This window comes from Neophocaena asiaeorientalis, unplaced genomic scaffold (assembly GCF_003031525.2).
Source record: "Neophocaena asiaeorientalis asiaeorientalis breed wild unplaced genomic scaffold, Neophocaena_asiaeorientalis_V1.1 scaffold79, whole genome shotgun sequence".
Classification (NCBI taxonomy): Eukaryota; Metazoa; Chordata; class Mammalia; order Artiodactyla; family Phocoenidae; genus Neophocaena; species Neophocaena asiaeorientalis.
In genome coordinates this window covers 3,290,478-3,309,291 of record NW_020175402.1, presented here as the reverse complement: position 1 = coordinate 3,309,291, position 18,814 = coordinate 3,290,478, and the positions used below count along the sequence as shown (strand labels likewise).

The following is an 18,814-nucleotide window of genomic DNA, read 5'->3' as shown; positions in this document are numbered from 1 at the left end:
CACTACATCCAAGGCCAGACTCAAGGCAATGACCCACACAGAAGAGCTAAAAATGTACAAGTGCAACAAACAACTCTAAAACTGGGACACCCCTCCCCCTCAGCCCTATGGGTCCGGGCCCAGGTCCACTGTTGCCCAGTCCAGGACCGAGGGACCCCTTCCCCACTGACTGGGTATGACCACGAGTACCTTCACCAGGCCTCAATTATCCCTTCTGTTATTTGGGAATAAAAAAGCCTGACCATGTGCATCACCATCCCCACTGGGCATGATGAACATGAAAGACTGCAGAATGGGGAGTGGTTCAGACACTTGCTTTGGAGTCAGAAGGACCTGACTCCAAATCTAGGCTTCCTTGCCGCATGGAAGCCTCTTTGAGCCTCAGTTTCCACGTCTGCCCAATTCACAAGGTTGCTTTAAAGTTCACCTCAGACAATATAGGTGCTCAAAAAAACACTCTCCCCAGGCCTGGGCCCATGGAAGGGGCCAGGAGACATGAGGCAATGGGCTGATGGGGTGACCTGTGGGCAGGACCAGTCATATCATTTGAGGGGCCTAGTGTAAAATGAAAATGCATGCCCCTTCTTCAAAAAGTATTAAGAATGTCAAGGCAGTGACGGCAGAGCATGAATCCAATTGCAAGGCCCTTTTGTGCGACTGCGTGGGTCACGGGCCCAGGAAGCTGGCCCTGCTTGTGGGACATCTGGGGCGGCTCAAACTCAGCTCAGGTTGAGAGACTGAGGCCCTGCCACTGTGGCTTCTACCACCGCGCGGAGGGCTACCCCTTTCCCCCGGGGTTGCAGCTGGGATCACGACCGCTGGGCCCTGCCACTCTCGGTGGCCATCGGAGGCCACATAAAAGACCAACTCTTCTCCACCTCGTTCTGCCCCGTTTTTATCTCATGCCATGCATACAGCACATAGTTGATTTCTTTCCGCAAAGGGCTGCGCTTTTTTTCTTTTCCAAGGGCGACGCTGGAAAGCCATGTGGCTTTTATTGCTGTCAGGAATGTCTGAGGCGTTCCTCTACTACCACATGAAATGGAGCCGTAATCTTCCTCTGCGTAAGGCCAAAGCCCCCAGTCTCCTCAGAGCCATCGGCCTCTGAGATTAATTAAGGCTTCACAAGGACTGATAGTCATTAGGACCTTTTTGGGGCGATGGAAAATCCCTAATGGGACTGGCTGGGCCCGGGAGGCACTGGGTGGGCAGGCATGGGGGGAGGTGGCATGGAGAGAAAGGCACCCTGGAGCACAGTCAGTGGGAGGCGGTGAGAGGGGGTTCCAGACTCTGCCCCTGGCCAAAGCTGCGACCTTGAGTGAGACCCTTCCCCTCCCTCGGCCTTGGTTCCACCATTTGATAAATAGGAGATTTGGATATGATACCTCAGAGCCCTGTGGAGTCTGACATTATAAAATTCTGAATCTTGCCCACAGTTCTCATGCCAGGATTCTAGTTCTATTCCATGACTGTGACTTCAAGCAACTGATTCTGGTCCATGAGAACAAGAGCGTGGTGGTCAGGAACGTGGGCTCTGGGGCCACGCTGCCTGGTTGGAATCCTAGCTCCACAGTTTCCCAGCTGTGTGTCCTTGGGCAAATTACTTAACCTCTCTGTCTTCGGTTTTCTCACCTGTAAAATGGGGGTGATAACTGTACCTCCCCCATAAAAATATTGTGAGGTTAGATGAACTTTCACTGTTGTCAGTAACGATTAATAAAGCTCAGCATTGTAACCCTGTGGTTCCAATCCTATTCGAAAATTGGTTTTCGGACTCCTATTCTCGCCACCTGATTAAGCTTTGGAGGCATTCTGAACCTGAAAGCCCTCCTGTCTTTCCTCTACTATAGGGGATGCAAGAGGCAACAGCCACTCAGAAGAGCCCTTTCCTTAACTGCCAGAGCGGAAAGCTCCATCCAGGGCCTGGGGAAAGGCCACACCCTTCCCTGAAGCTCCCTTGGGCTCCAAGATACCCAGGCCCCTCTCACCATTCTCCTGCTCTTCCCTGCCCCCCAACAGAGGAGTCCTCTGATTTGATGGCTCTGCCAGCAAGGAGCTTGGCACCCACCCAGTGTTGTGGATGGAGGCGCTGTGACCAGCCAGCAGAGCAGAGACAGAGCCCTGCTCTGTGTCAAGGAGTCATGTTAAAAGAAGGGCCCTCAAGGGACTTCCCTGGTGGTCCAGTGGCTAGGACTCAGCTGTGGCCCCAGGTTCAATCCCTGGTGGGGGAACTACGATCCTGCCAAAAAAAAAAAAGAAGAGCCCTCGAGACTTTCTTGTTTGAACCTCTCAGGTTCTGAGCCCCAAAGGGAAGAAGCTCTTTACTCTCTGAGCCTCAATTTTCCCACCTGTAAAGTGGAGAACACAAAATCTCTACCCTGCGGAAGCCTCATAAGGGTTAGTGATAATTGGGGTAGCACTCCCAGCACACAGCAGGAGTCCGACCAATTAGGGCAATTGTTAGTCATAGACCACAGAGTTCTGCCAGAATTATTTCCATTTTATAGATGACCAAAGTGAGGAACAGGGAGGGTGGTAGGAAGACCAGACCCAGTGGTGGGAGCCAAAGCCAGAATCCACTTCCCTGGCTACTGCTGGGGCCACCTCCCCTCCCCTGGCCACACTTGTGCTGAGACCACCCCTCTGCCCTCCATCCTCCCTCTCGCATTCCCAAAGCTGGGCACCCTCTCCCAGGAGAGCTACCCTCTCCCACCCTCTCTCAGGGTGGGAGTGGGAGTGGGGGGCTCCGTGCCTGCAGGGACAAGAGGGGAGCCGGCACCTCCTGAGTCTCCAACCCGGGGTCACAGTGAAAATCATCTGGGGTACTGCGGGGAGCCGGCCCAAAGCCTAGAAGGTTGGTGAAAGTGAGGCCTGCAGCGAGACGGGGCACTTCCCCTGGAGCGATGGGTCGCACCTGGCCGGGAGGGGGCACTGGAGGGACGCCCTGCAGCCCTGGCTCGCGGCTCTGTCTGTGGGCTCCAGCAGGGTGGGCGGAGGTCAGGCCGCCCGGCCGTGGTGCTGCCCCCTGGCCTTGCAGGAGCTCCGTCCAAGTCTCCCTTCTTCCTTGGTGACTCAGGTCAAGTCTCTCCCCGTTCTGGACCTCAGTGTTCCTATCTGTATACTGGGGACTACAGCTGAGTCAGCCTCCTCCCAGGAGAGTCGGTTCGGAGGTAAAAAGAGAGCAGGCTGTGGGAGCGGACAACCCCTGCACCCGCTTCCCGGAGTCTGAAGGGTCTGCTGATTTCCAAGTCCACCGTTGTTTAACAAATTGTATTGCCTCTAGCTCCCCTACCATCATCACAGCTAACTGTACTGAGCTCTTTCAATATCTGTACACTGGGCTCTTCCCATTTCTTCATTTAACCACTGGTGGGGGGAGGGAGGAGGAACGTATATAACCATTTGAGGTGCCTCCTCCCCAAATTTTGAGTCAGATTGAGCTTTTAATCTGGTGCTTGTCCTCCTTAGCCCAGAAAACCTTGAGCAATGTTTCTTTTCATTTAAATGGGCGTAACACCTACCATGTACACATGAGGATCGAAAGACGCACTTAAAGCCCAAACACAGTGCCTGGACGTGATAACACCTCAGCCAACATGGCTGTTACTTCTCTTCCTACTTTATTGTCCAGGGGACCAAGGCTCAGAGAGGTGCAGACCCTGGGCAAAAGTTACAGCCAGTTAACGGCAGAGGCTGTAGCTGTGTCCTACTCACCATGCTCTCCCCAGCTCCCTCTCCCGCCCCTCAGAGTCTGTCTGGCCCTTTCCAAAAGAGAAAAAAAAAAAAAAACCCTGCAATTTGCGAAGCCACTTGTCCTCCTCCTCCAGCCCCATCAGCAGGAGCCTTCCTGAGAGGCTGCCCAGGAGGGACGGCCTCAGAGATGGATTCTCTGGGGTGAAGGCTCCCAATTCCGGAGGCAGCAACCCCTCAACCGTATTACTGTTTTTCATGACCCTTTCTCACTAATTATATATGTATGTTTTAATATATGATATATAGGTAGCATATATAATAAAACTTACATATGTATAAATACATATCTGAAATAAGGATACAGACAAGTCCTAGTTTAAATAGCAGCATTCTCTTTCTTTTTCTTTCACATGGAACAATCGATGGTATTTTTCATGTGGTGAGACACAATACCCCTCCCCGCCAGATTGTGAAATGGAGCGATTAGAATGACCTCCATTCACAGAAGAGGAAACTGAGGCTCAGTGAGGGACAGGAATGTTCCACCTTGGGTTCCAGGGCACTAGGAAAGAAACAGCTTTCACCATGGGTCTCTCTGGAGTGGGTGTGGAGGTCGGGCTGGGAGAAACCATCAGCTTCTGCATGACTGTCCTCTGTCTATTCACTGGACTGGGGCTCCCATGAGACTCAGGATAAAGGGAACAGCCGCCTCCTGGGGAGGGCGTGAGGGCTGACAGTGCTGGCTGAGGTCAGTTTCTACTTGGGAAAGTGTCTGTGGGGAGGTAGGGGATGAGGTGAGTGGGTTTCCAGAGTGAGGGTCTGAGAGCCCAGGGGAAGGTGAGTCCTCAAGGTCCAGGCACCGGCAGCCCTGTGATGGTTGCTGGAAAACCCTCCTGCAAGCTGTCTCTGCCTGGACATTCCTTAGCTCCCCCAGGCCGCCCCCAGGAGAACCAAGGGGGACAGGATTGCCAAGGACTAGATTCCGAGTCTGGGGAAGCTTTGAATTTGGGAACTGGGTATTTCACAAATGGGAAATGTGAGGCCCAGAGAGGGGAAGGGACTTGCCAAAGGCCCCAGACAAGGAGTGATCAGGACTTATTTTTTTAGTATAAACAACAGTGCCAGCTAGAATGGATGGAGCACCACCTATGTGCCAGGCCTGTGCTAAGCACTTTACACACAATTCTATGAGGAGGCCACTGTTATTACCCCCACTATACAGAGGAAACAGATGAGGCTCAGAGAGGTTTTAAGCAATTTTCCCTAGATCACAGTAGGTGGTGGAAGAACTCAGGCAGTGGAACCTCAGACCAAAGCTCCTTCCACAGCCAATGGACCTCTTAGGTTTTCCAGAGCATATACGTCCACTATCTGGCACGGCTGGGGGGTCCTCACCCCTCCCCAAGCACTGGGACTCCCTAGGAATCAGACCTGCCCTCAGAAGCACTCTCTCTGGTGGGAGGGGAGAGACGTGCAGGCACCTCACTACCGGGAGTGTGCTAGGAGCGCACTCCTAGACATTCTCCTGCAGCAGGAGGATGGTGCCTGACACAGGGTCATTCTGACCCCATGGATCCCCTTCCAGGGGTGGAGGATACTGGCGGGAGGAGTGGCTCCCAGAACCCAGACTCTGCAGGCTCCAGGTTGTGTCCCTGTTTACCCAGCTCTGGGCCAAGGTAGCTCTAGACCTCTTGGCTTCCTCCCCCTGCTGTGGACAACTTGGCGTTCCCTTAGGTGGGCTGTTTGTCCATCGGTCCCAGAGAAGAAGGAGAGGAGATGACTGTCCACATAAGATGGGGAAGGGACAGGGTAACTGGGTGTCCCAGCTTGGGGACAGGGAGCTTTCCAACTGTAACTGTCCTTCGAAAAACGGGGAGAGAGGGGGTAGGAAGAGAAGGAGAGAGAGAGGTGTGACCCTAGGTCTGTCAGTCTGGGGTGGGGACAAAGCAGGTTTGCCTTAGGTTGAAATTGGGAAAGAGCTGGTCTGTTCCTCTGTGAGTGCTCCTCAACCCCGGTGCTCCGGAACAGGACAGGAAAGTACTGTGCATTTCTGCCAGAGGGAACGTTCTGCAGCAGGTCGGAGGGCGCAGGAGCCCTCCGGTGTCCGAGATGCGAAGGCAGAGAGCGTCCTTGTCCATTGGGGCGGAGAGGGCAGCCTCTGGTCTACCACAAGGCCACTGGTTTGTCCGATACGTAGCGCACAGATGGTGAGGAATAGGGCGGGAGGTCTGTCCAGAAGGGGCAGCTTGCAGGAGGCGGCCGGCGGCGCCTGAACGCGGGACCGCAGCTGGCGCACATCTGTGCGCAGAGCCTGTCGGGGCATCTCCGCGGCTGGCAGAGTGCAGGCGTCAACTAGCGGTGGATCTCGGAACTGCTCCTCCCCCGGCGGCCCCGGCGACCTCCTACGTCTACAACCCAGGTTCCCTGGTTCTGGCGCCCACTGGCAGCGAGCGCCTTCCTTAGGGCTGGAGCCATGACGGGTCCTATGCCAGGTGCCAAGATCCACAGGAGTCCTATTCTCAGGAAACCCATTTGTAAGCCAGCCGTAGGATGAGAGGGAGAAATCAGGCGGAGAGACAAGTAAGGGCATGGCTGCAAACCAAAACCATTTGACAAATCGGATTTACGAACCTCAGAGGCAGCGGGTCCTGGCCGCTCCAGGGCAGTGCGGCGTCGCCCGTCCGCCCTGGCCCTGGGCCCTACCTGGCAGGAAGCTCCCAGAGGTTGGATGCGCCAAGGTCCTGGTTCCTCACTTTCTTCTAGTTCTGCGGCTAGTGTCAGTGCTCACGTGAGCGAGCGGGCCTGAGCCCCGGCGATCTGCAACTCCGACGTGTAGGCTCTATAAAAAGGTCCAGTGATGGACATTCGTCGTCCCTGTTCTCTAAATGGCCCGAGGGATTGACGTGAGGCTCCGACAGGGGTGGGGATCAGCTTTCCAGGTGGTCGAGGTTGGGCCAGAGCCGGTCCTCCCTGGAGCGGACGCAGGGCTTGATTTCGTTTGGCAACGACGAAATGGCTCGCGATGGGCCGGGGTCAGATCCAGGGCGAGATCTCGCAGCCACCTTCAGATCCTATGCTTCTTTGCTCCCGAGGCTTGGAATCGGTCGTTTTGCACCTGTCGAGTGCCGGAAACAACGAATATCCAACCCGATCTGCAAAACGGCGGGGAGGCTCTGCACCGTTCGTTCCCCAGACTCCAGGGAGCGCATCTGTGGCGATAATTCAGTGCGAATGGCGGCTTGATCTTTCCAGTTCCCCTCCTCGATGTAGCCTGTCCCTACGCCCGCTCGCCCGGCCTAGGAGGCGGGAAAGGGATTGTTTGCCTGCTTGCCGCCGGGGAATGGTTGGGCCACGCGGCCGGGAGTGGGAGCGAGGACCCAGGGCCGGCGAGCAGTGCCTCGGCAGAGCGGTCTTTGGTCCCTGCCCGCGTGGCCCAAGCGCACCGCCCGGGCAGAGGTGGGCGTGGACCCGCGGGAGCCAGTTTGCATCCACATGGTGGATGAAAATTCCCTCCTTTGGAAGAAGGGGCCCTTAGCTTTGCAGCCATTCCTGCGTTCTCTGCACAGTTTTCCTCTCACCAGAGACTCGCGTCCTCTTCCACGATGCAGGACAGTGTTTACATGCGCGCGGGGTCGGCGGGGGGCGGGGGTAAACACTCGCGTTTTTCAGGCCCCACCGCGTTTTTCGAAGACCCTCAGGCCGCCACAACGAAGAACGACGCAGCGAGGCCTGCGCGATGCTGAAAGTTATTTTGAGGGGAGAGCGGAAAGAAATGGGGTTACTCGCCCCCAAGCCGATGAGGGCGCATAAGGGACACCCTTCCCTCTGTCCCCAGGTTGGCACCGGGGCCACCGGGGCCGGGAGGAAAGTCGCGCAGAGCTGGGAGCTGCAGAGGCCTCTGGCTCGCGCGTAATCTCGTATGCGGTGGAGGCTTTTGGGTCAAAATAATTTGCGGGACAGGTAGGGGCAGTGAGAAGCCACTTTGGGGCAGCTCCCCGCTAGATGTCACCGGCCTTGAGGCCCCCGCGGCCCCCAGCTGAGAGTGCAAGCTTCACAGGCCGAAAGCAGCTGGAGTGGGGAGGCCTGGCTGCGGGCGGCCGGGAAGGGCGACAGAAGAGCAGCTGCAGCCCCCGAGTCAGGAGGCGGCGGCAAATGAGCCTCTGTAGGGACTAGACGTTTTAAACAAATTCTTGGCCTCGGCTCCGGCTCCCCAGAACTCTCAAGGAGCCCCGGGTCGTCGCGCTGGGTGCCCCCCAACCCCGGGCGTCCTCGGCGGGGCGGAGCCTTCCGCCCCTCCCCGTTGGGCGGCCTTCTGCGGTCCCCGTTCCTCCCCCGCGAGCGCTGCCGAGGTGCCCGCGATGGGGGCTCCGATTGGCTGCACGACGCGTCGCTCGGGCCGGCCCCGCCCCCGCGGGCCCCGGGGTACTAACCCCTCGCGGGCGGTTTCGGCACCGCCACTTGATTCTCGAGGATTTGCTCTGGGGCTGCGGCTGCGGAGTCGGTGGGGAGGCCGCTAGCGGGCTGCGGGGGCGGCCAGCGGCGGCGGTGGCTGCACAGCCCGCGCGGGCTCCGCCGCGGCCAAGGCAACCGGGATCGCCGCGAGGGCGGCCACACGCGGGCCGCTCGCCCAGGATGCGGGACTAGCGGACAGGCTGCGCGGCCGTCGGGGCAGCGAGGCCTCGCGGCTGGCTGGCCCAGGGGAGGCGTCCCCGGGCGCCGCCCCCTGCGCCCTGAGGCCTTGGCCCGGCTGCTTCTGCTTTCCCGATTCTCGCGGCAGCGGCTGCCGAAGAGGCGCCAGCGACAGCCACCCCCGGGGGAGCCGCGCCGCCGCCGCCCGCCCAGTGCCCTGACGGCCGCTGTTATGCGTATTCCTGTAGACCCGAGCACCAGCCGCCGCTTCACACCTCCCTCCACGGCCTTCCCCTGCGGCGGCGGCGGCCGCGGCGGCGGCGGCAAGATGGGCGAGAACAGCGGCGCGCTGGGCGCGCAGGCGGCCGTGGGGCCCGGCGGGCGCGCCCGACCCGAGGTGCGCTCGATGGTGGACGTGCTGGCGGACCACGCGGGCGAACTCGTGCGCACCGATAGCCCCAACTTCCTCTGCTCCGTGCTGCCCTCGCACTGGCGCTGTAACAAGACGCTGCCCGTCGCCTTCAAGGTGAGTGCGGGGCCCTGGGCGGGAGGACACCGGCCCTGCGCCTTCGGGCGTCTCAGCTGCTGGAACCAGGGCCCCAGAAAGGGAGGGGCGGGGACGTGCCCGCGACCCCACGGCTAGAGCCCAGCAGCCGAGCCACGGGCGCTTTCGGTCTCTTTGCGCGCTCCGGCCGGGGACTTCGGCGTTCCTTCTTGGATGCACCCGACACGGACGACTTTTAGAGGATTTGGCCCCTCCACCCTTGGGGAGCCCTGCGGAGAGATGTTGATGCGGAAACGGGCGGATGGGGCTTCGCTCTTCCCCAGGCCGGATCCCTCGGACACAGCCCTGCGAGCAGCGGGGCAGAGGAGCCCCGGGACCAGGGCGAGGACACCGGAGGCGGGGTGCGGAGGGTGGAGAGGGCCTACCCTCCTCTCAGAGGAGCAGCACCCCTCCTTCTGCACTGCTTCAGAAACACTTCCTGCTCACACCGTCAACTCCCGGCTTCTGAAATTTTACACCGGGAGGCTCTAGGCCGGGATCGGGGGCCTAAACGAACCCTAAACGGTTGCGGCCGGGATCCCGAATGTCAGGCAGAGACTGGGGGCGCTCCCACCCCTGGCAACCCCCAGTCATTCAGAGGAGCTTTTTCTCTTTGCTGGGGAGTAGGCGACTGTTTCATTTTCATTTTTTTAAGGGGGCAGCGAGATGAAACGAAAACGCCTTGGTTTTCCCCTAAACCTCTCACAGCTGCCGTGAGAAAGGGCAAGGCAGGAAGGGCCAGCGGCTGGGGGTGGCGGGTGCCTGAGGTGGCTGGAAACAGCGGCTCCTGGCAGCTGAGGCCGTCCTTGGTCCCATTAAGACGACTCCAAATTGGAAAAAGGGATGAGTAGCTCTTTGAGGTCTCCCGGGTGACATCTTAAAATACCAGTGGGGAAAATCTCCCGGGGAGAAGGGGGAGGGGGAAGCCCGTGTGACTTTAATCCTCAGATCGGAGGTTTTACTGTCACTTGGAGCTTAAAAGGAATCTTTGAAATTAAAAGAAGACAGGATGTTGACAGGAAATCTGGCCTTTTTAATCAGACCCCGAACATTTTCTCCTTGAAATTTTTACCATCTGGATCCCTAGTCCCTGCACGCGGTGGCCACGTTTAAATGGCTGTGACTGCCTTTGCAGTCTGATTCCTTTTCAAAAGGCATCTGCCTCCCCACGCTCCTTGGGATGGGGGCGTGGGAGAGACTGTATTAGGGGGGCATCTCCACCCCCATCCTGCAATTCCCAGCAGGTGCATCCTCCTTGCTATCAAAAGCCCCTCTCTCACTTTAAAGGGGTTTTCTGGACAAAACCCTCTGAAAACACCAGTTTGTTTTGCATTTTGCATTTTCCCTGCATAACGAGTTCAGGCTCTGCAGAGGCAGATAAACTGGGCCTGGGCTGCCTTTCAGGGCCACATTTTGCACCCCAAAGGGCTCTGGCGTTAATTGAATGTGGGGAGCAGTCCCGCTATTATTGATGATATTATTTTCATTTAGAGACTCGGTTGCTAGGAGCGTGTTGATTCCTCTTTTGCTCAAGCCGAAGGGAAGAGAGGAACTGCACCCCACAACCTACTGCCCGCGCTCATTCACTGCTTTCGCTTAGATTAAACCTCATTGAAAGGATAAATTGTTCAGGACGTGACTTAGCCAGCTGATCTAGGATTTGGGTGTGGAAGGTAGAGATTTTGTCCTTTGATTTTTATTGTATTGGGGGCAGGTCGCTATTGTTCTTAAACCTCTTCTCCAACCCGCATTTGAAAAATCTGCAGTGCGCCTGGGACCTAGGGGAGCTGCCCGCCCAGCTCCTCCCCTTCTTTCCTCGGCCTCCCCTACCTTCCTAAGCTGTCCCCCTGCCCCCATGCCCTCAGGTGGTGGCTCTGGGGGACGTGCCAGATGGAACGGTGGTGACAGTGATGGCCGGCAACGATGAGAACTACTCCGCTGAGCTGCGTAACGCCTCGGCCGTCATGAAGAACCAGGTGGCCAGGTTCAACGACCTTCGCTTCGTGGGCCGCAGTGGGCGAGGTGAGCGGGAGGGAGACCGCGCCAGCCCACCTTTGGCAATGGCAAAGGCGGGGAGAAGGAAGCTGAGAGCGAGGTCTTGGGGTCCCTGTGGCAGCCCCAGAAACAGGTCTTCAGGGCCAGCTCTGTCGAAAACAGCGGTTTGGAACCCCTTAGGGTGTTACAGACCCTTTTGAGGATGTGAAGAACGTTAGGGTCTTTTGCCGGAAAAGACACAACTTTCTTCCCATTTCTGGGGTTTACTAACTTGTGAAGTCTTCCACACCTCCCCTCTTTCCCGGTTAAGCACCCTTGTCTCACAAAAGACGCTGGGAGAAGATAGTAGACTATCACTGTCTTCAAAATGGGGCCTCGTCGGTCTTTTTTGGCAGGATGCTTCGAGGCTGATTTAGACAAATCCTTGGTCTTTAGGTCCCCAGCGCCCCAGCCACTCTCCCCACTGGGGTGGAATCTCCCCCACACTTTGAGGCTGCCTCTCCCCAGCTGCGGTCTCCTGAAGCCCCAGTTTCACCAGTTCTTCGAGCCTTAAGGTGGTTTAGAAAAGAAACAAATGCAGTGCAGCATGCTGAATGTTGGAAAGCATAGCTTGAAGGCTGCCGTCTCCCACCCTAGAATCATGGCTGGTGTGCCACCTTGCCTGTCTGATCTTCCTCAGGCAATATGAAGGAAGGCAGGACCAGACGCCGCTGTGGCTGCTGCCAGGGGCTGTTGAGTGGGAGGCTGCTGGGACCTGAAACCCATCATCACTTCTGGGAGGAGAAGTTCTAGAACCCCTGCCGGGGTGAAATGGAGACTTGAGGGCTCGCTGGCCCTTTAAGACCAGCCTGCTGAAAAGCGGGGAGTGTCCTTCCCAAGCACCAGCCGGCCCCTCCCGCTTAAGAAAGTAAGCTAGGTTCCCTCTGCTTCCAGTTGCGACAGAGACTGAGGCAGAATGGTACTTTTCATCACCAATAAACAAGACCTGCTTAAGGTTTTAGTTCCCTCTGAGCCGCCAGTCCTGCTCGGAAAAGGGCATCTGGGCACCATTTTTTCCTCTCCAGCCGCTCAGTGTATACATACAAATGTCAAACATATTTTGACTTTTCAGCATTAATTAAAACCAGGGCATTATTTGCATGTAATAACTGTTTACTTGTTACTTTTTATGAAACTGAAATAGTTTACATTCTTTCAAACATTTCCTGTTCCTGTTGGCTCCCTTCCCCACGCCCAGATTTCTTTCAGACGTTGCCCTTAACTGGTTGCAGGTTGATGGATGGAAAATGTTTGCTTTTATGAATTAAGCTTTCATTGCTGCTCCTAATTAGTCTTCAAGCCCCTTTTGTCATCCCCAATCTCTCAAGCCTTTTGCAACTTAATCCCAGCCCCAGCCCTGAGTGGAGAGTCGCTCGCCACTGGTTGGTGGTAGCTTGCTTGGATGCAGTTGGACGGCGGGGTGGTGGCCAGGTCCGCAGGCCCAGATGGCAGCGGCGAGGGAGGCCCCCTACAGCTGCAGCAGAAGGGGAGGTCGGTCTTGGGAGCCCAGTAAAGCACCTACACCCTCTTCTGGGAGGTGAACTCCAGAAAGCGAAGAGACGGTGATCCTCTGTGTTACTGAGACCCTGCCTGGCCCTTCTGCTGCTGAAAACGATTTCTTTGTGGTATTTATACCCACAGACCCGCACCCACCCTGCAAGGCCCACCGGGAGGGAGATAGGTTTCCAAAGCATTGTGTAGCAGCGTGTTCCTGGAGCAGGCAAGGCTGAGGCTGGGGTCATGACTCTGGGAGATGCAGGAGTCTGGGTTTATGAGACATCCTCACAGCCATTCTCTTGCCAGTCTCAGTGGTCCTGGGAGGCAGAAGAGGCCTGAGTGGGCGCTCCAATACCCGTGGAACTCGACGGGGCTTTCAGACCTTGGAGGCTCATGGTCTTCAACAGCCTGGGCTCTACGACCAGCCGACCTGGATTTCAGTCCCAGCTCTGCCATTGACTTGCTGGATGATATTGGGCAAATGGCTTAACCTCTCTGTGTCTCCGTTTCATCGTCTGTAACATGGGGATAATAATGTTACCTCCCTCGTGGGATCTTTGTGAGCGTTAAGGAGACAGGTGCTAGCATATCAGCTGGCACATGCTGAGGGCTGGATACGGCTCAGAGATTTTGTTACTCCAAATGCCTGGGACTGGAGGAGATCTTTGCAGTCCCTTTGAATGGTGACAGTCACTGATTTTCTGATTACGGTGTGGTTTGGGCGGGGGTGGGGGAAACCCAGAAAGTGTGAGGTGTCGAGTGGGAGAAGTGGAGGCGGCTGGCAGTGAGATAGGAGGACACAGGGGTCCTGTGGCCTGCAGCTCCGCATCTGCTGTGCCCCTCCTGCCCACTGGGAAATTCCCTCTGAGGAACAGATTGGTGGTTGACACAGACAGTTTGGGCCACTTTAGGAGGCAGGACAGGCTGGGGTTTTGGACTCAGAGCCTTTCCCTGGCTCTCTGACTTCTGCCAGAGCTAAGAAACCAGATGGAAACTTCTGCTTGTTTCCTTGCATTTTACTCCTTGAATCTGTCTTAATTCCAAGAAGATAGCTTTCCGTACAAGGTATACGCACACCACCACCCCAGAGCCCTCACGATAAGCCTGAAGGTGTAAACCAAGAGAAGGAAGGGAAGGAAACCAAGTCGTTCTCCTGCAGCCATTAGGGCCAAGGTCCCCGCCCTGCCGGACGCAGTGCCCCTTCTTACAAGTTTTTGCAGCACGCCCTCTACCATCCTACAATTGAAACGCGCACGATAACTTAATCTATCCACCTGTGTGCGTGTTCAAAATCCATATAATTCCATCGCTATAATGGAGAGAAAAAGGAAAAGTAACTTATAATGATGTATCTATTTGAATATGTAAATGTTGGGGCGAGATGACAGACACTGTGAGGTGGATGGGTGTTTGCACCTCTAGCTGAAGCCCCGTGACCCCTGCGGCCGGCCTGACAGGCCAGGTGTACATGACTCAAAGTCTGAACGTGGCACTGCCGTCAATGACATGATTCGCTGAAGCTGTGAGCAATTCTTGGCAAAATTCTGAGCAAAATTTTTAAAAAAAAAGAATTGTCTTCCCTCCCAGAAAATTCAGTACATATCAAAAGAATGTAAAAACTTTTTCCTTGTTTTATCTAAAACTGAGTTAGGCTCATGGCTCAGAGAATCTACATAAGCAAGTTTTTCCCACACGGGAAGAGTGAATAGTTGATTGCCCTGTGCAGTGCTAGACATTTGCATCCCCCCCTGCCTTCCACATCCCACCTCTTGAGGACCACGCAGCACACATCCCCCAAAATGCTGTCTAGGAGGGGGCCACTGGCCTAGGTAAAGATGAAAACAACATGACTTCCTGAACTGTCATGACCTGGTGAAAAAGAAACCGTAGTGTGTGGAGACAGATTGGGGAGCCAACGTGTAGGTGCAGGCTTAGGGGGACCACTGGTGGGGGAGGAGTGGATGGCTTCCTGGTCGACATTGAACAAATCCAGAGGCCCCCAGAGATGTCCCCTCCCGCTGTCCCTGAGGCCCCAGTGAGTGGGGCTTGTCCCACAGGAACCCAGGCAAAGAGAGACAGGGACTTGCCCAAGGGCACACTGCCAGACCCCGCTGTATCTGCTGCTCCATCCAGGGACCCAGGTCCTGCGGGGACGCCTACGGCCACTCTCAGCCCCAAGGAGCAACTATTTCCAGACAGGACTTCTCCGCCTCCTACCAGGGCCGGTGGGAGCACCTTGATTTGCAATTCCTGGGCTCCCAGCTGATTGAGAGTTTGCCCGGGGTTCCTGCACAGTTGTCCACCTCCTTTGTCCTCTCAGCTTCCTGCTCTAAGAGAGTGGAGAGGTGGGAGGATGGGTTTGCCGCCAGGTGGAGAGAGAGGTGATGGGCGCTCAGGGAGACAGCTTTCCCCACCTGTGGTTCGTGGGGCCCCTGCCTCTTGTGGCACCTGACACTTGCCCCTCCCTCCCACTCCTGCTCCCAAGTGCCAGCCCCTCCCTTCCTCCCTCCCTGGTCTCTGTGGGTACCTGGGAGGGGTGGTGTCAGGCCTGGAACCTGGGAGGAAGCTGTTAAGGTGGGCTGGTGACCTCAGGGCAAGCCTGTGGTTTGCTGCCTGGTGGGGTGGAGGCTCCTCCCTCCCCAGGAGTAGGTGCTTAGGGTCGGTGCGAAGGGGCAGGCTCCAGTACATTCTAACCTTCCTGGGCGCTCTGCCTGGATACTGTGTGACCTGGTCAACTCATTGCCCCTCTGTGAGTCTCAGTTTTCTCATCTGTAAAATGGGAGCCGTAACCTGTGCCCTTAATTCATTTAACAAACATTTATTGAGCACCTACTATATGCCAGATGCTGTCCTAGGGGACACAGCAGTGAACAAGACAAAAGTTCTGGCCCCCAGGGAGCTTATAATCTAGTAAAGGGAGACAAAATAAAATAAATAAGTAGGTAGATTATTAGAAGTAATAAGCATTAGGAGGAAACTCAAGCAGATAGAGTGGGAGTGGGAAGGTCTATGATGCCTCAGAGTGAGCTTCTTAACCTTTCATTACCCCATGGACCCCTTTGACAGTCTCAGAATTGTGCTTTTTAAAGAATGAAATAAAATACAAAGGATGGCAATGAAAACCAATTATATTAAAACATAGCAAAACGTTTTTAAAAATTGTGATAAATGCGCTGCCTTGTTAGCTTGTTAAATAACAAGATCTAGCAACGGGTTTGATGACGACCGTGACTTTGAAGTTGTGACGAGCATGAAAGATATTTAAAGAAATCTGCAACGTCTGTAATGTGATATGTAAATATTTGTGACGTCTGTTGGTGACAAGGTCACAGGGACTGCTGTAATGCCTCTGTGGTTTGTTGTCTACGTTCATACTTAAGAGAGATGCTAAATTTCAGCTAGAGGCTAGGGACGATACAGTTGTCATGTTTTTCTTTTCCTGTCCCAGTTTCTGAGCCCGCTCAATTCTAAGAGGGATGCCAAGTTAAAAATGCCTCCTTAAAAAAAAAAAAAAAAAAAGCCTCCTTTAGATAAAGTGACCAGGGAGGGCCTCACTGGAAAGGTTGACTTTTCAGTGATGACCTGAAGGAAGGAAGGTGAGAAACAGAGCACTCCAGGGAGCTGGCAAGTGCGGGCACAGGGGCCCATCCAGCCCTGGGCTGTCAACCTCAACTACGCATCGGCTTGGCACCCTGCGGTACCAAGGAGGTGACGGAAGGGTCAGAGGCCCAGGGACCCCTGGAGAGGGCCTGACTGGTTGGGGGAAGGATCCAGGAGGGAAAAGACCTCAGAGTGAGGGGAAGCAGTAGGAGGGAAGGAGGGTCCCAGGAGGGGTGGGGCCTGGAGCAGGAGGCCTCTGCACTTCCTGTTTCCAGAAAGCATGGAAAGCACCCCTGTGGTCTGAGTGAGGGCCAGGTGGGTGTCTGGCCCAGAGCTCCAGGTCGGGAGTGGGTTGCATTTCCACCCCTGCCTCCAGCTGGCAGCTCTGGCAAATCCCTCCAGAGAGGCCCCACTCTTCCCCAGTTTGAGTCACACCTCAATTTAAACCCCTTCTGTCCCCCTACCCCCTTACATTCCCCCAGTCTCAGAAGCCCTTGGGTTCCTGGGTGTGGCCCCGGGAGCCTGGCTGGTTTTCTTTTGTGCTGGGTTGTCCTCTTTCTGAGGCTGGAGTTTTCCCTCCATCACCGATCAACAAATACCAGCCATGCTAAGCTACTGTTTCTCACACCCCGCCGCCCCCGCAAGCTTTCGTCTCCTACTTGTGAAGTGGGAATATGGAATCAGGCCTGCCTGCCCTGGAGAGGTGTTGGGAGGATGAGGACAGCCCTGGGGGGACACAGGTGCACAGCGCCATCAGCCCCTGCCCTCGGGGAGTCCCCAGGCCTGTAACTGGGGACCAGAGATAAGGGTGCTCAGAGGCAGGGCAAGAGGAGGCCAATTTGACTTGAGGATCAGCGAAGCTCCCCCCCCCCACCAGCCTCACACGCATGGAGGCTTTGATGCTGGTAGAGAACAGGGCAGGAGAGGGGGCTCTCACTTCAGTAAAGATGCTGGGAAAATTGGGGTGCCCTTTGAAGAAAAACCCAACCAGTAAACCCCCAGAAGAATCAAAGAATTCAACGTGGAAGGTAGAGAGGATGGTGTTTATTGAAGGTAACCTTTCTAAACACAAAATGACAGGAGAAATCACGAGCAAGAGGTAGAACTGAAAATGCAAATCAGCTTGTGTCAGAAAGCGAAATGTAAAGGCCAGTGAAGTGGGAAACCGACTGCCACAAACAGGACAGGAAAGTGTTAACAAGCTTTATAGAGTGACTTTTCCTTAAGGCATTGAAACCTTAATAGAAAAGTATGAAAGACCATGAAGCAATGATTTGTGTTGGATTAGGACAGATGGTAAACATATAAAAAATTTCAGTCTCACTAGTAATAGAACAAAGGCGACAAAGTCAAGAGTGTTTAAGAGATCTTTCCACCTTGATAGATGAGGTCACGAAGATGCTGACAGCATCACGGTAGACTCGGGCCCACACCAATCACGACAGTCCTCTCCAGAGAGCCATCTCACCGGAGAGATTAATGCCCCTGAATCCATCCCAACCCTCTGACGTGATGAAATCACTCACCGCTTCTTGGAATCTATTCTAAGGAAGTAAGCAGAGATGTAGACAAAGATTTTTATAAACAGAAGGCCATTTTCGTTTTATTTTAAATGGTAAAACAAAAATGATGATTTTAAAAGTTTTCTCCCCTCTCAGGAATTTTGAATGGAGACTTTGGAGCCAAATGTCTATCTAAAAATAGAACAGAGCTCTGGAAATAACAGTTGTGTCTACAAATGAAATGTCTGCAGTTCCCAAATCAGTCCTTTTTCAGCCCCAGCTGCACACGCCAATAAGAAATTAGCAGCAAGGTAACACCCAAGAGTAAGGAGGTGGATAAGTAAAAGGTGAGGCTTCCATGAGTTGAAATGTTTTGCAGCCATTAAAAATGAAGTTTATGAAGAATTTTTAATGACATAAGTGCTTATGATGTGATGTTAAGTGAACAAAAAAGAGGGTACGGAAATCCGTATTTTAGTGTCATTGCAACTATGTAAAAACACACACTCGCCCAAAAAGGGTTGCAGGAAAGAACACCCAAACAAATGTTAATAGTGTTTATCTCTGGCTAGTGGAACTGTGGGTGATTCTGTTTTCTTCTTTTTTATATGTTCTGTGTTCTCAAAGTCTTCTATAAAGATCACTAATTATTTTCATGAAAAAAAAATATGTACTCAACTGAGCTCCCCACCCCCAAATCGCAAGGGTCTCTAGGTAGAAGGAACAGCACAAACAAAGGCCAAGAAGCAGGGAGGAAGCAAGCCAGGGTGGCCAGAGCGTGGGGCAGGGGAACGTGGTAAAGTTGGTGCCAGACCTCCCGGGGCCTTGAATGCCAACCCCAGCAGCTTGAATTTTACCCAGAACCCTATCTTCTGCCCAGGTTCAAAGTAGAGAGACCTGCTCCTTCTGGAAGATGAGGGCTTCAGGGTGTCGTGAATAGCTCCAGGTGCCAACCTCTTCTTTATTCCCCACTCCCCCCCAGGGAAGAGTTTCACACTGACCATCACCGTGTTCACCAACCCCACACAAGTGGCCACCTACCACCGAGCCATCAAGGTGACCGTGGATGGACCCCGGGAGCCCAGACGTAAGTGCCAGAGCCACTCAGCCCCCTGGGTCGGGGAGGAGGGCCCAGCGGGGGAAGGGCAGTCGCCGAGGTCAGACAGATGGCACTGGATCCTGGGAGCTGTGGCGGATTGCAGTCCTCCGCTCCACACCCCCGCCCCGACTGTGTGCCTGTGCTTAGCCCCGGGCTGTAGGAAGCCATTCTGGGAAGAGGAGATGACTGAATCAACTTGACCTGCCCTTGGCTCCC

The 18,814-nt window shown here is 54.9% G+C and overlaps 1 protein-coding gene across 1 annotated transcript in view; it reads left to right on the top strand.

Annotated features, from left to right (window-relative positions):
• The window catches only part of RUNX3 (RUNX family transcription factor 3), a 63,687-nt gene that overhangs the window by 25,120 nt on the left and 19,753 nt on the right, over nt 1-18,814 (top strand). Inside the window, exons 2-4 of the mRNA XM_024766676.1 lie at nt 8,571-8,848; nt 10,732-10,888; nt 18,482-18,586. Coding sequence (XP_024622444.1) covers nt 8,571-8,848; nt 10,732-10,888; nt 18,482-18,586 — 540 coding nt within the window. The remainder of the gene's footprint in view (nt 1-8,570; nt 8,849-10,731; nt 10,889-18,481; nt 18,587-18,814) is intronic.